This window comes from Ostrinia nubilalis, chromosome 8, assembly GCF_963855985.1.
Source record: "Ostrinia nubilalis chromosome 8, ilOstNubi1.1, whole genome shotgun sequence".
In the NCBI taxonomy this organism is placed as follows: Eukaryota; Metazoa; Arthropoda; class Insecta; order Lepidoptera; family Crambidae; genus Ostrinia; species Ostrinia nubilalis.
The window spans coordinates 11,868,376-11,884,909 of record NC_087095.1 but is presented as its reverse complement, the minus strand read 5'-3'; the positions used below and the strand labels follow the sequence as shown (position 1 = coordinate 11,884,909).

Here is a 16,534-nt window from a genome sequence, read left to right as displayed (position 1 = left end):
AGGCATAGTAGGCTCCTTGAGCTTCGTTTCAATACCGAAGGTAAAAGGTTCTTGGTCGTTAACAACCTGGCTATCGCGAGGTGAAACTGGCAACTCATTATATAGGTTATGGCTAACTCCCGAAAAAATCGAAATAGCATCATCGTCAGAAACATAATCACGGGTACTTACAGTTTTCCTTTCTTTCCTCAATTGTTTCTGTAGGTTTCGCACTTGCTTTGATAATTTATCCACTTTACGATCGGAACGGTGTTTTTTACCCCTGCCTCTTTTTCCTTTTTTGCGGTGAGTACGTCCCCTAGTTGAGGAACTTGACTCACTTGAAGAGGAGGTACTGCTGCTACTGCTGCTTGAAGATGAACTCGTAATATCCTTTCGAAATCGTCGTTCATTACGCCCGGAAGATGGTCCCGGTATTGGTTCCGAAGCTGGCAATTCATCTACATTTTTGTCGTTAATTTCCATGCTAAAATTTTAGAACACGATTAGAAACTCAACTCAATAACTCATAATATTACTTGTATGAGGGTAGACAAAAAAAATATTTTCGAACGAACATTCGTTAAAGTTTAGCATTTAAAATAAAAGGTAGGGTATAAAAATATTTGTTACTTGCGTTGCAACAAAATTAGTTTATAACGGTTTTGTAAAAAGAAAGAATTCTTTGATACTTACGTGGGTGTGTGTTATACTCAACTTATTATTATACCTCACTTATTGGATTTTCCAAATATTAAATATAAATTATTTCGATCCGAACAAAAAATAGACCTTTGGACTATAATATTTTACACAGTATCTGTCGGAAGTGCAGAGCTCTGCACACGGCGGGAAACAAGACGCCAATGATTTCTAGAAATGGCGGACCTTCCTTCAATGGTCGGTCTCGCCCCTGCCAGGCGGTAGTGGTAGAAAGAGATAGCTCTATAGGGTAGAAAGAGATAGCAATATGAGGCGGGAAATGACGTGCCTATCTCAATTAATTAAGCTTCGAATAACGGTCAAGTCAAATTAATAGGTATAATAAATAACATTAGGATAAAAAAGTTGGTCTTTTTAGATTTTTGTAAATTTAATAATGGGATGGGAGTTGTGCACATGTGGTTAAAGCACAGGTTAAAGAAAGATCCATTTGCAAAACCTAATGCACATGCACCCACAGTCAATACGGAAAAGTGAAACAACAATCATTATCATGAATTCATGAATCATAAGTAGGTAGACGCACGCTTAGGCTCTCACCTGTAAAAAAAACCTTTGTTTTTATTTATTTATTTACAAGTCCTATTTGAAAAAAAAAATCAAGTCTTATTATTGTTAAACTGCCCCTGTTCCGTGTTTCTTTTCCTGTTGTATTATACTTAAATAAATAAATAAATATCCTTGGACATTAAATTTTACACTGCGCTTCTAGTCCCAAACTAAGCAAAGCTTGTACTATGGGTACTAGACAACGGATATAAACATACTTAAATACTTTTTTTTTGTAAATACATACATATTATACATAGAAAACAGCATTATACTTATTTTAATATAATGATTTAATTAAGAAAAAAAAGTGGGGTAAGTAAATGATTTCAAAAAGCAGTTTTAAGTGACACATCTGGCAATACCAATATTTTGCGCTGCTGATAATTTGCGAATTGCGATCATCTCGTGAAATAATTTTGAAATATCAAATGAATTTTCGTGCGTGTTTGTGCATTGTACGTTTGTTATTAGTTTAGATTTATCGAAAAATAATATTGTTGTGTAACTACCAAGTTAAATTGTGCGATTATGTGTTGCCGGACCATGACATGAGTGAACAAGAATTGTTTTAAAATTGTTTGAAAAAGTTCACGTCCACGATGGTGTTTGAGTCTATTGTGGTGGATGTGCTGAATAGGTTTCTGGGGGACTATGTGGAGAACTTGAACCGGTCTCAGCTGAAACTTGGCATATGGGGAGGTAAGGGTTTGGTTCCTTGCATGATGTCATACCCACTCAACCACATTGTTAGTGGTTATTTACGTCCACAATCATTGTTTTGCAGGCGACGTCGTGTTGGAAAACTTGATATTGAAACAAAATGCCCTGGAAGAGCTCAATATTCCAGTGCAAACAGTCTATGGACATTTAGGTGAGTGCTTGCAATGTTTTCATTTATAGTTATAACTAGCTTTCCGCCCGCGGCTTCGCCCGCGTGGAATTTTGTCTGTCACAGAAAAACTTTATCGCGCGCGTCCCTGTTTCAAAAACTGGGATAAAAACTATCCTATGTTCTTTCCCGGGACTCAAACTATCTCTATGCCAAATTTCATCAAAATTGTTTGCGAGGTTTAAGCGGGAAAGCGTAACAGACAGACAGACAGACAGAGTTACTTTCGCATTTATAATATTAGTTGGGATAATTTATTTCCTAATTCATACTCTCTCAATACTCCTCTTAAAAAACTTAGCTAGGGCTGTGTTTTTCAGAGAAAACATAGCCCTAGCTAAGTTAACATATTTATATTGTTATTAGACTTTTGTAAAAGTTAGCAATCTTATTAAAAAATTGTGACAGACTCGTGTTGTTGTCAGCTATACTAATGCATGTCCTTGACGCTAACATACTATCTATACAATTGTTTTGCCGTTATCAGTAAGTTTTTAATGCAACACCATATTTTTTAGATTTGGTGTTTTTGTTAAAATGTCCTTGTTCTATTTGCAAATATTTGTTTAACATGTTATTGTGAAAATTAGGGCATTCCATTTACATAAAAATTCATTTTATCACCCTGTGAATATTATTCCATCCATATTTCTTTTAGAACAGTAAATAGGTCAATGTCATCTATGTGCTTAACTTGTTCGTTGTTCCTCAGAAAAACTCATTCTGTTATGTTTGGTGTCAGTCACTAATAAATTGACATTGACAGGCTGGTCACACCAACGGTGGTAGCTGATTTGAATGTGATTGGGACTTAAGATTATGATTAAATCTAAAAATAGAAAGTTCAATTTACACATATGTACATAGTACCTATTTAATTAAAAAAGTTTGGTCTATGTGCATAATACAAACATTATTCTTTTATATTTACAAAACTACAAACACAGTCATCTGTATTGGCTTTGCTGTCTTATAATATTTATTATGCATAATATTTACATATGATAAAGTATAAACTTAAACATCTTAAATGAATACTTATCCTTTTTTTGCTACTCATGACTCAGATAATTATGCAACCATAAGATTATTGTTAAAAACCTATCTTGATTGTACAGCCAGACATAGTTTCAAGTTTATCAGTATTATAACCTGTTTTCCTGTATCAGTCTGTCAGTCAGTCAAAAAATGATTTCATTAGCACACTTTTGTAACTGTCTGCCACAAGGTTATCACTTCACTTACAAGTATAGACAGAAGTATGTAATTGGTATAATAAAGTTCAGGTCAGATGACATCATGCCCTCAAATCAGTGGCACTGAATTCTGACAGCCAGTGAATTCCTCTGAATGTGAAGGTCACAGTCTGACCTCAGATTTATGTTAATGCTCTAATAAAAAAGATCTAAATAAAGATGTGACTCTTATCACTAGATTAAAAATGCAAATTAAAGAAATTTTTTATATTTGCGTGATGAGATTTAGCGCCGCCACAGTTTATAGGATTTGTCTTCATGCGTGCGGTGGCGATTAAGAATGAATAAGAAGGGCTGTTTTCCACTAAAATAGAGACAGACATGATCTAAGAAATTCGTTAGTTACATGTTTTGTCTACGCTCAGATTCACCGGCAACAGTTGGGCAATATTCCGCTGCGCATCTCTTTAGTGGAAATAACGCCGCTACGCTATGCCCCTCACCTACGTGAAGACGACCCGAGATGCTGGAAAACGACTTTAGACTCATGTTAAACTAGACATTTATCAACCCAGATTAAAAATGTTATTAACGCCATGCGCTATTTTGAAAACAAGGCAGGATATTATCGTAATTTTTCCTATTTTTAGGATGACACTTTTATCTTTATTAAGCTTATCCTTAGCCGATGTAAACAATATCTATGTACCTAGTTGTTTGTTTCGCGATGATATTTCGCGATATCTAATCTTTTGATTGCTGGTAGGCAATGTATGGCGATGTAAGTTCTATATTTTAAAAAGCGATTAAGAACGAATAGAGGTGATAAGAAAATTTGCACAATCGTATCTACGTTATTGTGCTATTCCCTTCCCTTAGCAGAGAAAGTTTGCTTGTGTTAAACCACTAGCTATTTAAAGTTATTAGTAGTTACGCAATTTTATAATTAATTAGTGTAATCACACATTCACAATACGTTATAGGCATGTAATGGCTTTACTTAAACAATTACAGGCTTATTGAGTCATGCGGGAAGCCGATCGAAGACTAACTTTTATGACCTAGACACGGCCGCTACGCTGTTGGCATACCATAATTAGGAGTGTTTGCTTCACTACCCTGCTTATCAACAGCGTTTTCAATTAGCGATTGACCTGCGAAATTAGCCTACTTATAATATGACTCATATTACGTGTCTTCGCATTATGAAATTAAAGTTCAATATCGTTCATCAGGCAACTTATCGCGATTTATCATTTTTTAGCACCTCTGTCTAGCAACAATAACAAAAAACTAATAATATCAGCTCTACATCATAGTAATGATTTAAACTTTACACATCATAGCAATTTTTTTAAACTGTTATAGGATATGAAATATTTATTGTAAATGCGCATTTTGATTCGCATTTTCTATTAACAGGAACATAAAATTTTATAATAATGGATTTGAATATAAAATATTTAGTGAATACGATAAGAGAACAAAGGATAAATCTGCATTATATTTATTTATAGTACATTAAACTTTTCATTTTCCTTATCAGGCAAACTAGTACTTAAAATACCATGGAAGAATCTTTATGGGGCGTCGGTGGAGGCGACAGTGGACCGGTTGTTTCTGATCGTCAACCCTACGGCTGAGATCAAGTATGACCCTGAGAAGGAAGAAAAGATGGCGCTGGCCTCCAAGCAAGCTGAGCTTGCTAGGGTCGAGGAGGCAAAGAAGATGGAGGCTACAAAAGGTAGAGCGAGAGAGAGTTAAGAGAAAGAGAAGCCACTATAGCCGAACGGTGAAGGGGTCGGACTGGCTGACTCGTGATCCGGGTAACGCGGTTCGAATCCCGCTGCCGCTTGACTATTGTGGTGAGCTCACTCGTTCGTGACACAAGCATATTTAGCTTAGTGCGAGGGGCTAACGGGGCTATTAGTAATTTGTGCAAAAACAAACTACTAATAATGTTTAAAAAAATAAGCTTTTAACAGCGGGTTTAGAAGATGCGGCTAACCGACTTGGTTTTAATTTAACGGTCACCAGATGTATATGAAAGTAAAGAAAAACAGAATGTTAAATCGTGCTGTTGTATTTGCATATGCAAATGAACCAAATTAAAAAGAAAGAAACTTTCGTAAACTTTCCCAATTTGGAGCTTTGATGAAATAGAGCTATTTCCATTTTTTTCTATGAATGACAAGGCAGGTATTTGACCGCAATCATTTTGCTGTGTTAAAAAAATCTTATTTAATTACCATTTCAATATCTTTTTAGACGACAACAAACTTGATGAAACCTTCGTCGAGAAGTTAGTGACACAAATCATTAAAAATGTGCAACTCAAGATTACTGACATACACATACGCTATGAGGATAGCATAACAAATCCGAAGGCGCCTTTCTCCTTTGGGATAACGTTGCACAATCTGTCCGTCCATACAACCGATGAAAATTGGAAGCAAACGATCATACAAGAAGCTGTTACTAAGATCTTCAAGGTATAGTGTTTTTTTCGGAATTCTGGTCTGTTTAAGAATTCTGGTCTAAAATAATCAGCTCCTTTAATATCATTTTAGCGTGACTTCAGGTAGTTAATACTTATAACTACCAGAAATTTCCTAGTTGGGCTTCACCTTATCATGACTTATTATAAGTCTTATAGGTCTCCCAAGTCTCCATAATTTTATCTATTTTCACTTTCGTTGAAAAGAGCCATTGAAATAAAAAAGTACCACAATACATTGACTACCTTTTATTTCAGGTATTGAATTTGGAAGGGCTCGCCATATACTGGAATCCCGCGACGGAATTGTATTCAAGATCAACCCCACAAGATATCAAAACTCGTCTTGAGACGGAGATAGCTACGAAGACATCACAGCCTTCTTTCTATAAATATGGTAAGATATTATTTAGATTGAAAAAGTTCACTTGCTGTATTTGGTACTAAAAATGTTGCCTAATTGGATTGTTTGTTTTTTTTTCAGCATTGGGCCCAATAAATGCCACTGCAAAACTACAACTAAATCCCAAACCTGAGGGCGATACTCCAAAGTTTAGCATACCCAAAGTTATTTTAAGTTTACACATGGAACAGCTATCGGTCAGCTTGACCAAAAGTCAATACCAAGATATGATGCTATTAGCTGACTCTATGGACAGAATGAGCAAAGGCGTGCCATACAGGTATGCTAATTGAGTTCAAACATCGCATCTTAATTGACCATTTTAACGTGATCTTTGTATAGTGTCTGCGGTATTAATAGAAGGACCAGGGTATGTTGGTTATTATGCGGAGTTGTGTCTGATGCGTTGAGTTAATTTGGGTCAGAGGTGTTTGATAAATACGATTGATTCATGCGTTAAGAATCTACATTGTTGTATGCGTTAGGTAACAAACGATTACGTAATTGTCTCCTTCTTTGATAATCTTTTTATTCATATTCTTATTGAGAGGAAATGTCGCCAATCTTTTACCTTGGACGCCGGCCAGGAAAGGCTAACGAACTCTTGTTACATTTGCTGAAAGGCTAACGCAGTGGAAATAAATGTTTTGCGCTAAAGGCTTCTTGATTTGTTTCCCTGTAATTCTCAGCTGCGTCATTTACTTGGTGAAATTATTTCGATTCCACACAGAATCTGTATGGGCCAAATAGCAATGTCAAAAATGTTTTATACAGCTTCAAGTTAGCATGTCTAAATTGATACATGATCCAATGTGATCTTTATGATAATAGGAATTAGGGTGAAGCCAAACTATCGTAATTTGAGTCTCATTATTTACACTGTATTGGATTCCATGCAAAAGTGCGGTTTAAGCCACGGAGGATTATTTGGCTTAGCATTGGATATGTTACGAACTTATAAAATAACACACGTAATCATTGATCGAGTGATTGTCAAAAACTTTCCATCGCGAGGGGTGTATTAAATGAGTTAACCCACTAGGGTGGCACTAGCCAGCATAGATTTTATGAACCGCCATATTAGCCGTCTGACATAAATGTTTCTGTGTCTGGTTCATTTCATTTCATATCTGGTTGATTTCGCCTCCCATTGGGAGAAAAAACTATTCCGATAAAACAAAAGAATGTCTGATTCTTTTATCAAAATCGTTTTGAGTGATTCTTTGTGTTTCTTTAGTTATCAATAACACTAATATTATTCCCCCAGAAAATACCGTCCAGACCTGAAGAGCTACAAAGGCCACTACAAGGAATGGTGGAAGTTCGCTTACACCTGCATCCTAGAAGAGGAAGTCCGCCGTCGTAGTCGCAACTGGGATTGGACTCACATGCTATCCCATAGGAACTTATGCAAGAGCTATGCTACTGCGTACCAAACGAAATTGAGCAGCAAAGGGAAGGTGGCTGCGGACCAACAGATAGTCCTGGATAAGGCTGAGAAGACCCTGGACTTGTTGAACTTGGTCGTCATTCGGCAGAGGATAGAGATGGAGGTTTGTAAAAAGATTTGAAGTTTTATAGATACTTTTATCCTGATACTTAGTCTGATAAAATTGGTTTGAAATGGTTTAAATAGTTACCAAACTACGGATGTAAAATACAGTTGAAAAAATGCATAAGTGAACTCAGACCATAGTCTAAATATTTAAGTGAGTAGGTAGTCTGTCTGTATCTGGCTAATCTGTATTTTTGTTAGTTTGTTTTTTTATCCTACAAATATGTACTTACTGTGTGGACTTTTTCGTTAGGTGGAAAGGTTAGGAAAATTGGAAGAGGAGGCGAAGAAATCTCGAGGTTGGTTCAGTGGATGGTGGGGAGGCGGGTCCAAGGAGGAGGAGCTTGAAGAAGGCACTGCCATAAGTAAGTGACATGATTAATCTGTATGCGGCTCATGATTATTGTTTAAACTCCTTGCATTCATAGACTAAAGAAAATTGCATTTATAACAGGAATCATGAACTAAAATACTTATGTAATTTAGTGTTATCCATTACCAGTCACTAGTAACTTTGAACAACTTTTAATTTGCCTATTAACATGCAACGTTAAACGTTGACTGATTCTATTTCAACTGTATTACAGTGAAGCAGTTCGAGAAAGCGATGACGTCAGAAGAGAAAGAAAAGCTCTTCCGTGCCATTGACTACCAGGAGAACTCGGCGCCACTCCATCTACCCACGGAATATGTGGCTCTTGAGACACATTTCCGCCTCGACCGATTACAAGTGGCTGTCAATGACATCTCCGAAGTCTTGAAGGCGTGTGTAGACAATGTCGTGGTGGATATGAAGCAGCGGCCCAGTGCTAATGCCTTGAGGTAAAAGTTGATTTTTAATTTTGAACCTTAGTATAGCGAAATAAGATTCAAAATCAGAATAGGTGTGCTGCTTACACCTACCCACGGTATATGTGGCTCTTGAGACACATTTCCGCCTCGACCGATTACAAGTGGCTGTCAATGACATCTCCGAAGTCTTGAAGGCGTGTGTAGACAATGTCGTGGTGGATATGAAACAGCGGCCCAGTGCTAACGCCTTGAGGTAAGAGTTGATTTGAATTTGAACCTTAGGATAAGATTCAGAATAAGAATAAGTGTGCTGCTTACACCTACCCACGGAATGTGTGGCTCTTGAGACACATTTCCGCCTCGACCGATTACAAGTGGCTGTCAATGACATCTCCGAAGTCTTGAAGGCGTGTGTAGACAATGTCGTGGTGGATATGAAACAGCGGCCCAGTGCTAATGCCTTGAGGTAAGTTGATTTTGAATTTGAACCTTAGGATAGCGAAATAAGATTCAGAATAAGAATAAGTGTGCTACTTACACCTACCCACGGAATATGTGGCTCTGGAGACACATTTCCGCCTCGACCGATTACAAGTGGCTGTCAATGACATCTCCGAAGTCTTGAAGGCGTGTGTAGACAATGTCGTGGTGGATATGAAGCAGCGGCCCAGTGCTAATGCCTTGAGGTAAGAGTTGATTTTGAACTTTAGGATAGGAAAAAAGAATCAAAAGTAAGGTGGTACATTTGCGGACGGAGTACCTATGTGACTTTGGAGACACATTTCCGCCTTGATTAAATTGGAAGGTTGATTCAAAAATTGTCCAATATCCTATAGGATTTTCTTAAGACTCTTTTCCACGTAAGAAATACACTCGAAGTAAAAGCAGGCCTCCGTCACTCGCCTATGCCGGCCGAGATAATTACCTACAACGCGCGACAACTTCAAGTTGCAAATCAGTCCGGGCCGCCACGCGCCTGTTTGCACACGCGTATCTATACACGCTCGGTCGATCATAGTCGCAATCAAGGTTTATTGTTACAACAGCACTGTTATTCTTCTTTAATGAAAAATTGTAATATTTAGGAATAATAATTAACTGTAGTGATTTAAATAATAAAAAAAACTACACTTTTTAAATAATAAATTATTTTGAAATACTTTTGACAAAAAACTATAGCAAAAAAATTATTTTAGCTAATAAAAACATTAACTTTACTTCACCGTGTCTATTTTCCGACACTACACCTTTTAAAACTGTTTGTTTAATTTCGAATTACTTATCGCAACACTGAAGTTTATTAATAGGTACTTTAGAGATGGTACGATTATACAAACTCCACTAGATTAAAGTTTTCTAATCGTAAATACAATAAATGCTTCTTATAATTAAGTTTTTATTTATTTTACTTTGCTCATACAACCCTGACGCTTGAGCGGTGACGTAGATCAATTCTAAACACAAAAAAAATGCGCTCTTGTGAGCGTAGTAGTAAGGTGCGATTTCGAATGCACCATGTGCGTTGGATATTTTGCATTATTATTATTACCGTTAAAATGTCGGCATCTGATCCTACACAAAGGAGTGCAATTTCTGTTGCTACTATTATGTATTCTGTGGTAAAAGTGAATATAATATAACCTTAATCTATCGTTTGCTATTGTTCCTCTTATTTACGTATAGGGTTTCGTTGTTATACGTGTTAGTTTTCTACTTTTACACTATATGAATAAATTTTATTTTCAAGGATGGACGTTTACACTATATGCATATATTTTCAAGGGTGGACGTTCAAATGCAAGCCTTCACTGTGACGGGTGTGCAGCAGGGTGACTTTGAGCCTCAGTTGGTGGTCTCCAAAGAGGTCACTAAAGACGTTAACCTACTTAACGTCATCTTCGAGAAAAATCCTCTAGGTAAGTAAAGGAAAGGAAGGGATAAGTATAGGTATTTGGCGTTTTCCAGCAACTTAAATAGTGTCAATAGAAACGATCCGCGATAACCGAGATCTTAGAATTTTTTTTCAAAACCTTTACTATTGCAGTTTTCAATTCAAAACTGCCGTTTTCTTACATCTTTGTTGCTTTCTTTTTATCGAGGATCGCCAGTCTGACTCAATTTTCATTCTATATTCAAAGTTTTCTTTCACAGATGGCGCTTGCGACCAAAGAGTAAAAGTGTCTGCGCGCCCACTGCAAATAGTGTACGACGCTCAAACCGTCATAGAGATCGTAAACGTATTCAAACCTCCCAGCGAATCCACAGCTTTGACCACGTGAGTTTATTTAGATTCTGCTACGTATTGTTATGGTACGATGATCCGAAATTGCTTGCATACCATTTCAATGGTATATGTCGCAATTTTTCGTGGATGCAGGATTTTTTTCCACAAAAGTATATTATTACCTGCTTTAAACGCTTTGTATGATATGGTTGTATCCCTGTTTTGTGCACCAAATAAAATAAATAAATAAATAAATAAATTATTATCGTTGCAAAATGGCATCCATTGCAACTTGATTGATGTCCCGTTGTGTGTACAATTATCTAATGTATTATTTTCCTATAGCTAACAAAAAGAGTACATTAGCAGCGATTGTCTAATTCAGGACAGCTGTGACAACTCAACTGCGTCAGAATTTATCTGACGCAGTTGAGTTGTCACAGCCTTAACAAAATAATCAGAAGGTTGAGAATCACTTGTTCAATTATAATTATTCATCTTGCAGGTTGCAAGCAGCTGCCGGCAACAAACTGACAGAGATGAAAGAGAAGTCTGCCTTAGGAATGCAGTATGCTGTGCATCACCACACGTTCATAGACTTGGACGTCGATATCGCTGCCTCGTACATTATTGTGCCGCAAACGGGAAAGTATAAAGGGTATGTATGTCTACACTTGAACTTTACTACATAGATCAGATTCATAAATAAAATTTCTCAATTAAGTTTTCAAAATCCGGCTCGAAGGACCATCGACAAAAACCAACGTATAATTAAAAATTAAAACAAAATTTTTACAGAATGAAATCACACAAGCGCTGTGCGAAATAAATTACATTTCGCGCCGTTTATTGGCATTAAATTGTACTATAAATTAATATTTTATGGCAAAATAGGACGCAGAAGCTTAGGCAATATTCGATATGAATGTTGGTTTCGATACTTTATCATTAGACGGCTATAGTATTTAAACCTTTTATGATTGTTCTTTATGCAGTGACGAGGCGTGTGTAGTGGTGAAGCTCGGTGCTATAAGCGTGAAATCGGAGCCGCGAGCTCTTATTCATTACAAACTTGAACTCTACTACATAGATCAGATTCGTAAATAAAATTTCTCAACTAAGTTTTAAAAATCCGGCTCGAAGGACCACCGACAATAAAACCAACGTATTGACATTAAATTGTACCATAAATTAATATTTTATGGCAAAATAGACGCAGAAGTAAGCTCTACACTTGTTACAATTTTTTCAATATTCGATATGAATGTTGGTCTCGATACTTTATTATTAGACGGCTATAGTATTTACCCCGAACCTTTTATGATTGTTCTTTATGCAGTGACGAGGCGTGCGTAGTGGTGAAGCTCGGTGCTATAAGCGTGAAGTCGGAGCCGCGAGCTCAGGAGTTGGACGTGAGGAAGCTTTACAAGGAAGGACTGGCTGATGAGGACATCCTGAAGGCCATCACGCACCATAGTTATGACAAGATGGCGCTGGAGCTCACGGAAATGCAGGTAAGGAAAAACAGGTTGTCTATGGTCTTTGCTAAAACTCGTGCGGGCGACCGCATGCGTCTGTATCGAAAAATAGTGTGAGCAGCGTGTGATGGGTTTCCGGCGCCCCCATTTTTTTTAGATGCGGATAACTGTGAAAACACGAGTGTTTATGATTCAGTGTCTTTAGTTGTTTTTATGATATTTTTCTCCCGCAAACTACTAAGCTACCACAAAAAACAGCGAGCGAGAGAAACTGGCAAACATTGTTTACTTAATTTTAAAAAATGGTATTTTTGTATTTGTAATGGGTATAACGCGCCGTATAAGATCAAAGCAGATGTATTTTTTGTGTTGTCTAACTGTACGTTTACTTATAGATTGTAATAGCAACCTCGAAAGAAGACTGGCAGTCGGCCATAGTGTCAAACGAAGCCACGCCTCTCCACTTGCTGCAACCAACCAACTTAGTGATACAAATCCACAAGTGCCTCATCACAGACGACCCCCGTCTACCCAAGATTAAAGTGAGGGGTGAATTGCAGAAGATCGCTATCAGTGCTTCGGAGGACAGGTGAGTTAGTTATAATCTAGCTGCCATAAGTCCTTTGACACATTAATATGGCATTATGTGGACTTGATATTTGACTCTACAGGGTGGAAACGTTAAGTGATCTCACTCGATTATTTCTAAACTATACAAGATATCGAAAAACTGATTACTGATTCTGAAAGTGCTTCACAAGCTCTTTCAAACGGTACCAATAATAGGTTACAGAATAAACTGGATCCATCCGAAAATTCAATGTTTCCAGCTTCCATACATTTAGTACCGCCACAGTCATGGCACTCAAGTCTTGATAATATTAAAACAAATAAAGCCTAAAACAAATGTTTTCCGAGAATCATTTTAAATAAGAATGCTATTTACGACATAATTCTAAGTGTTTATTATTTAATAAAAAAAATTATACTTCCGATATTGTTTGGCTGGCATACATTTAGTATGGAGGCTGAAAACATTTAATTTTCGGATAGATCCAGTTAATTCTGTAACCTATTATTGGTACCATTGGATAGACCTCATAAAGCACTTTCAGGATCAGTAACTAGATTTTCGATATCTTGTATAGTTTAGAAATAATCGAATGAGATCACTTATCGTTTCCACCCTGTATACGATCCGACAGCTCTCGCTACGTGGGTCAACCAAGTACATTTTATGCGAATTCGGCTTACATGTAAATAGGGTAGTGGAATTATTAAATTAATAATAATTTAGAAAATCTAGTACGTCTAGTGGCAAGGCAGGTTTGCTGCTTGCTGCTCTATGGCTGATTAATTCTTTTGAGCGCGTCACTTTAAATAATAAAGAATGTATTTATCTATATGTTTTTTACAGGTTGTTAACACTATGCGAAATAATAGTAAGCATGCCCCTTCCAAACTCTGAGGAAGCCGTTGCACTAAAGGTAAATTAGCAACAATTTTCATATTTAACTTTTTTGTTCTGTTGTTTTTCATTTATTTAATTTTTATTCAAAGATATTTTGCGTCAAGTTTGCGTATACTATAAGTGGCAAAGTGATCGAAGCCCAGTATGTTTCGGTACCCGAAGTAACAGAGGATATAACTGGGGTAAATCCAGAATATAGATAGATTAATTAGTTGTGTTTAATTTAACACATGTAGCGCTTATAGTACGTATTATAAAATACAAATTAACCAAAATTTGATTTTTTGTAGTTAATTATGGTTCATAAAATTATCATTCATCGAATTGTGTAAATTATTTCATCGTCTGTCGTGTCATTTACAATTATGCGTAAACGAAGTAATTTCGAAAGAAGAGAAAATGTTATATTGTAAAGTTTTCGTTTAATAGACAGTTTGACACCATACCCCAATAATTCGAAACCACAACTTTTTTAAAAAGACGCTTCATTCTGTTCTTAAAAACTTAATTAATTTTAAATTACCTGTAAATTACGATTTTTGTTCGCATTGTAATTGAAAAAAGTAGTTTAATTGAGTTGACAAAATAGTGACGTCACTTGCTTGTAGTACCATACAAAATCTATGGGAGAGTTTCGTTTTGACAGATTTAAAAAGTACGTCAATTGATTGGTGGTGTCAACATGTCTATTATGAGTACTATCTTTTTGTGGCGTAGATTTTAGTTCCAGTTGTTAAATTCAAGTTAGATTAAGTAATAATTTTAGCAATAAAGTTTATTTGTATTATTATTATTTCTAGAATTATCGTTTTGTATCTCAAATAACAAGCCAGATGATTTAAATTACTATAATATTTTCAGCCAAGTGAATCAAAGGGATCTAGTCTATCGTTGTTGAGGTATTTGGACCCGGCGGAGAAACAAAAGCGCGATATCGCGCGCTCCAACCAAAGGGACCCCGAGGAACAATCGCTGCAGTTGACTGAAGTTGACGCTGTGTTTATTATGAAAGGTGTGTGTTATGTTACAGGAGTGCTTTTTTTTAATTTTGCAGACGGAAACTTTGTGGAAATGGGTATAAGGAGTAGTCAATTGACTTCTAAACAAAGCCACTAAAAATTGTACTTTACAGAATATCAAAAACTAACTGCTTTCAGGGCTATAAAAATGTTTTTAAAGCAATTTTATCTTGGAATTATTGGTGTCAAGTACCCAATTTAGTTTCCATTTTATAAAGGATTTTTCTTACAAAAATGTTTGGTGGAACTAATAGTTTAGCTAGACGCACAATAAGATCTTGGTGTGCCCTACATCATACAAAGATAGGTATTTTAAAGTGATCATTGAAACAATTTATTAATTCAATAAAAATCCTCCACAGAACTAGTTCTCAGCGTCAACCGAAAGACGCTTCACGCGACAAACGGATACGACAAATTCCTCGTATTCTCGCTCAACCAATTAAAGCTGACGGTCGTACAAAAGACGTTCAACCTGGACGCCACCGTTCGTCTGGGGGCTGTCAATATGCAGCACCACAGAGCTGGGTATAAAGTCATCAATATGATCGAAACGCCAGACGTCTTGACTGAGGATAAGGAAACTCCTAACAACCAGTATCTCTTCGCTGTCACTTATAGTAACGTAAGTAATGTTTAATCCATCATCGTTATTAAAATCTTCAGCTTTATAAACCTAGAGGAAAAAAGCGCCAAATTGAACTGCTGTAATCGTAGATAACGTCAGGTCGTTTAGACTCCACAGCAGGAGCACAATCGATCCTCTCTTATTTATCAGAGGCAGATGTCCTACACTCCGAACGAACGAACGAACGAACGATAGTAATTACATATTATAACGTAATGACGTTATTGTTTTTTGGGCGTCAACTGACGGAATTATTATTTCGTGGTTGTACAAAATTATCTTAATTTTTTTAACCGACTTCAACAAAAAGAGGAGGTTCTCAATTCGGTTGTTTCAAGTCTTTCAAGTTATCGTCATCGTTCTGTAAATTTTTGCACAAATACATTTTTATCCTCAAAATGTTTTCAGGTGGACAAGAAATGTCCAGAATTCAGAAGTATCTACGGATCAGTGGAACAGCTGATTGATATGGACTTCACTAACTTGAAAGTACTCCTTCATTTGCAAGGGTTGCAAGAGATTTTAGTGATTGTCAACGAGTATCAGGTAAAACCCGTCGCCTGTGATGCAAGAATAGTCTTTATGTGCTGGATTGGCAGGTTTAATTTATTTTTCATTATTTTAGACAAGGTTGCAAGCAATTCAAAGTACGGTCGACAGAACAGCAAATGCAGGACCTCTAGAAACTATTATGGAGGATGAAGAGTTCATAGCTGCGAAATCTAAAGGTAAGATATCGACCTTATCTGTAAAGATATAAGAACTACTATTTACAAATCCATATATTTAACTTTGAATTTTTTTCACAGTAAGCGTCACCAAACCTTCACGCCGCAAGCAAGTGGAAAGCATCCAACTGAAAGTGAACATTAAGATCGGAGCCATAGAGATCGGATTCGCAAACAACAAGCGGCCGCTGTCCGTGATCCAAGTGACGAGGGCCACCACAGGCTTGGTCATGAAGACTTCATATACCCAAGTAGACTGCGCTATTGGGTCCATCAAAGTCGAGGATTTGAATCCAGACACTATTCATAGGGAGGTAAGAGTCAAAGTTATACAAATGGTCTCACTAAACGCTCCAAATAAAATCTGTCAGTTTCATTCACGTCTACACGTACACAAAAA

General features: G+C 36.7%; 2 protein-coding genes across 6 annotated transcripts in view; both read left to right on the top strand.

Annotated features, from left to right (window-relative positions):
- Window positions 1–1,603: 1,603 nt before the first annotated feature.
- On the top strand, window positions 1,604–8,620 carry LOC135074236 (intermembrane lipid transfer protein Vps13-like). The gene is made up of 9 exons (XM_063968531.1): window positions 1,604–1,953; window positions 2,039–2,125; window positions 4,886–5,083; window positions 5,608–5,831; window positions 6,095–6,233; window positions 6,321–6,519; window positions 7,507–7,792; window positions 8,048–8,159; window positions 8,382–8,620. The coding sequence occupies exons 1-9, from the start codon at window positions 1,854–1,856 to the stop codon at window positions 8,618–8,620; spliced, it is 1,584 nt and encodes a 527-aa protein (XP_063824601.1). The 5' UTR covers window positions 1,604–1,853.
- Window positions 8,621–8,710: 90 nt separating this feature from the next.
- Window positions 8,711–16,534, top strand: part of LOC135073937 (intermembrane lipid transfer protein Vps13) — a 40,954-nt gene continuing 33,130 nt past the window's right edge. For 4 of the 5 annotated variants that reach the window (XM_063968195.1, XM_063968194.1, XM_063968191.1 and 1 more), the window contains exons 1-12: window positions 8,711–8,839; window positions 10,369–10,502; window positions 10,738–10,861; window positions 11,316–11,468; window positions 12,150–12,324; window positions 12,684–12,877; window positions 13,706–13,775; window positions 14,621–14,771; window positions 15,141–15,403; window positions 15,815–15,952; window positions 16,032–16,134; window positions 16,216–16,448. In XM_063968195.1, the coding sequence (XP_063824265.1) occupies window positions 8,808–8,839; window positions 10,369–10,502; window positions 10,738–10,861; window positions 11,316–11,468; window positions 12,150–12,324; window positions 12,684–12,877; window positions 13,706–13,775; window positions 14,621–14,771; window positions 15,141–15,403; window positions 15,815–15,952; window positions 16,032–16,134; window positions 16,216–16,448 (1,770 nt within the window). In that variant the 5' untranslated portion in view covers window positions 8,711–8,807. Of the gene's footprint in view, window positions 8,840–8,927; window positions 9,273–10,368; window positions 10,503–10,737; window positions 10,862–11,315; window positions 11,469–12,149; window positions 12,325–12,683; window positions 12,878–13,705; window positions 13,776–14,620; window positions 14,772–15,140; window positions 15,404–15,814; window positions 15,953–16,031; window positions 16,135–16,215; window positions 16,449–16,534 lie in introns of those variants that run through there. The other variant, XM_063968192.1, reaches the window with a different exon arrangement.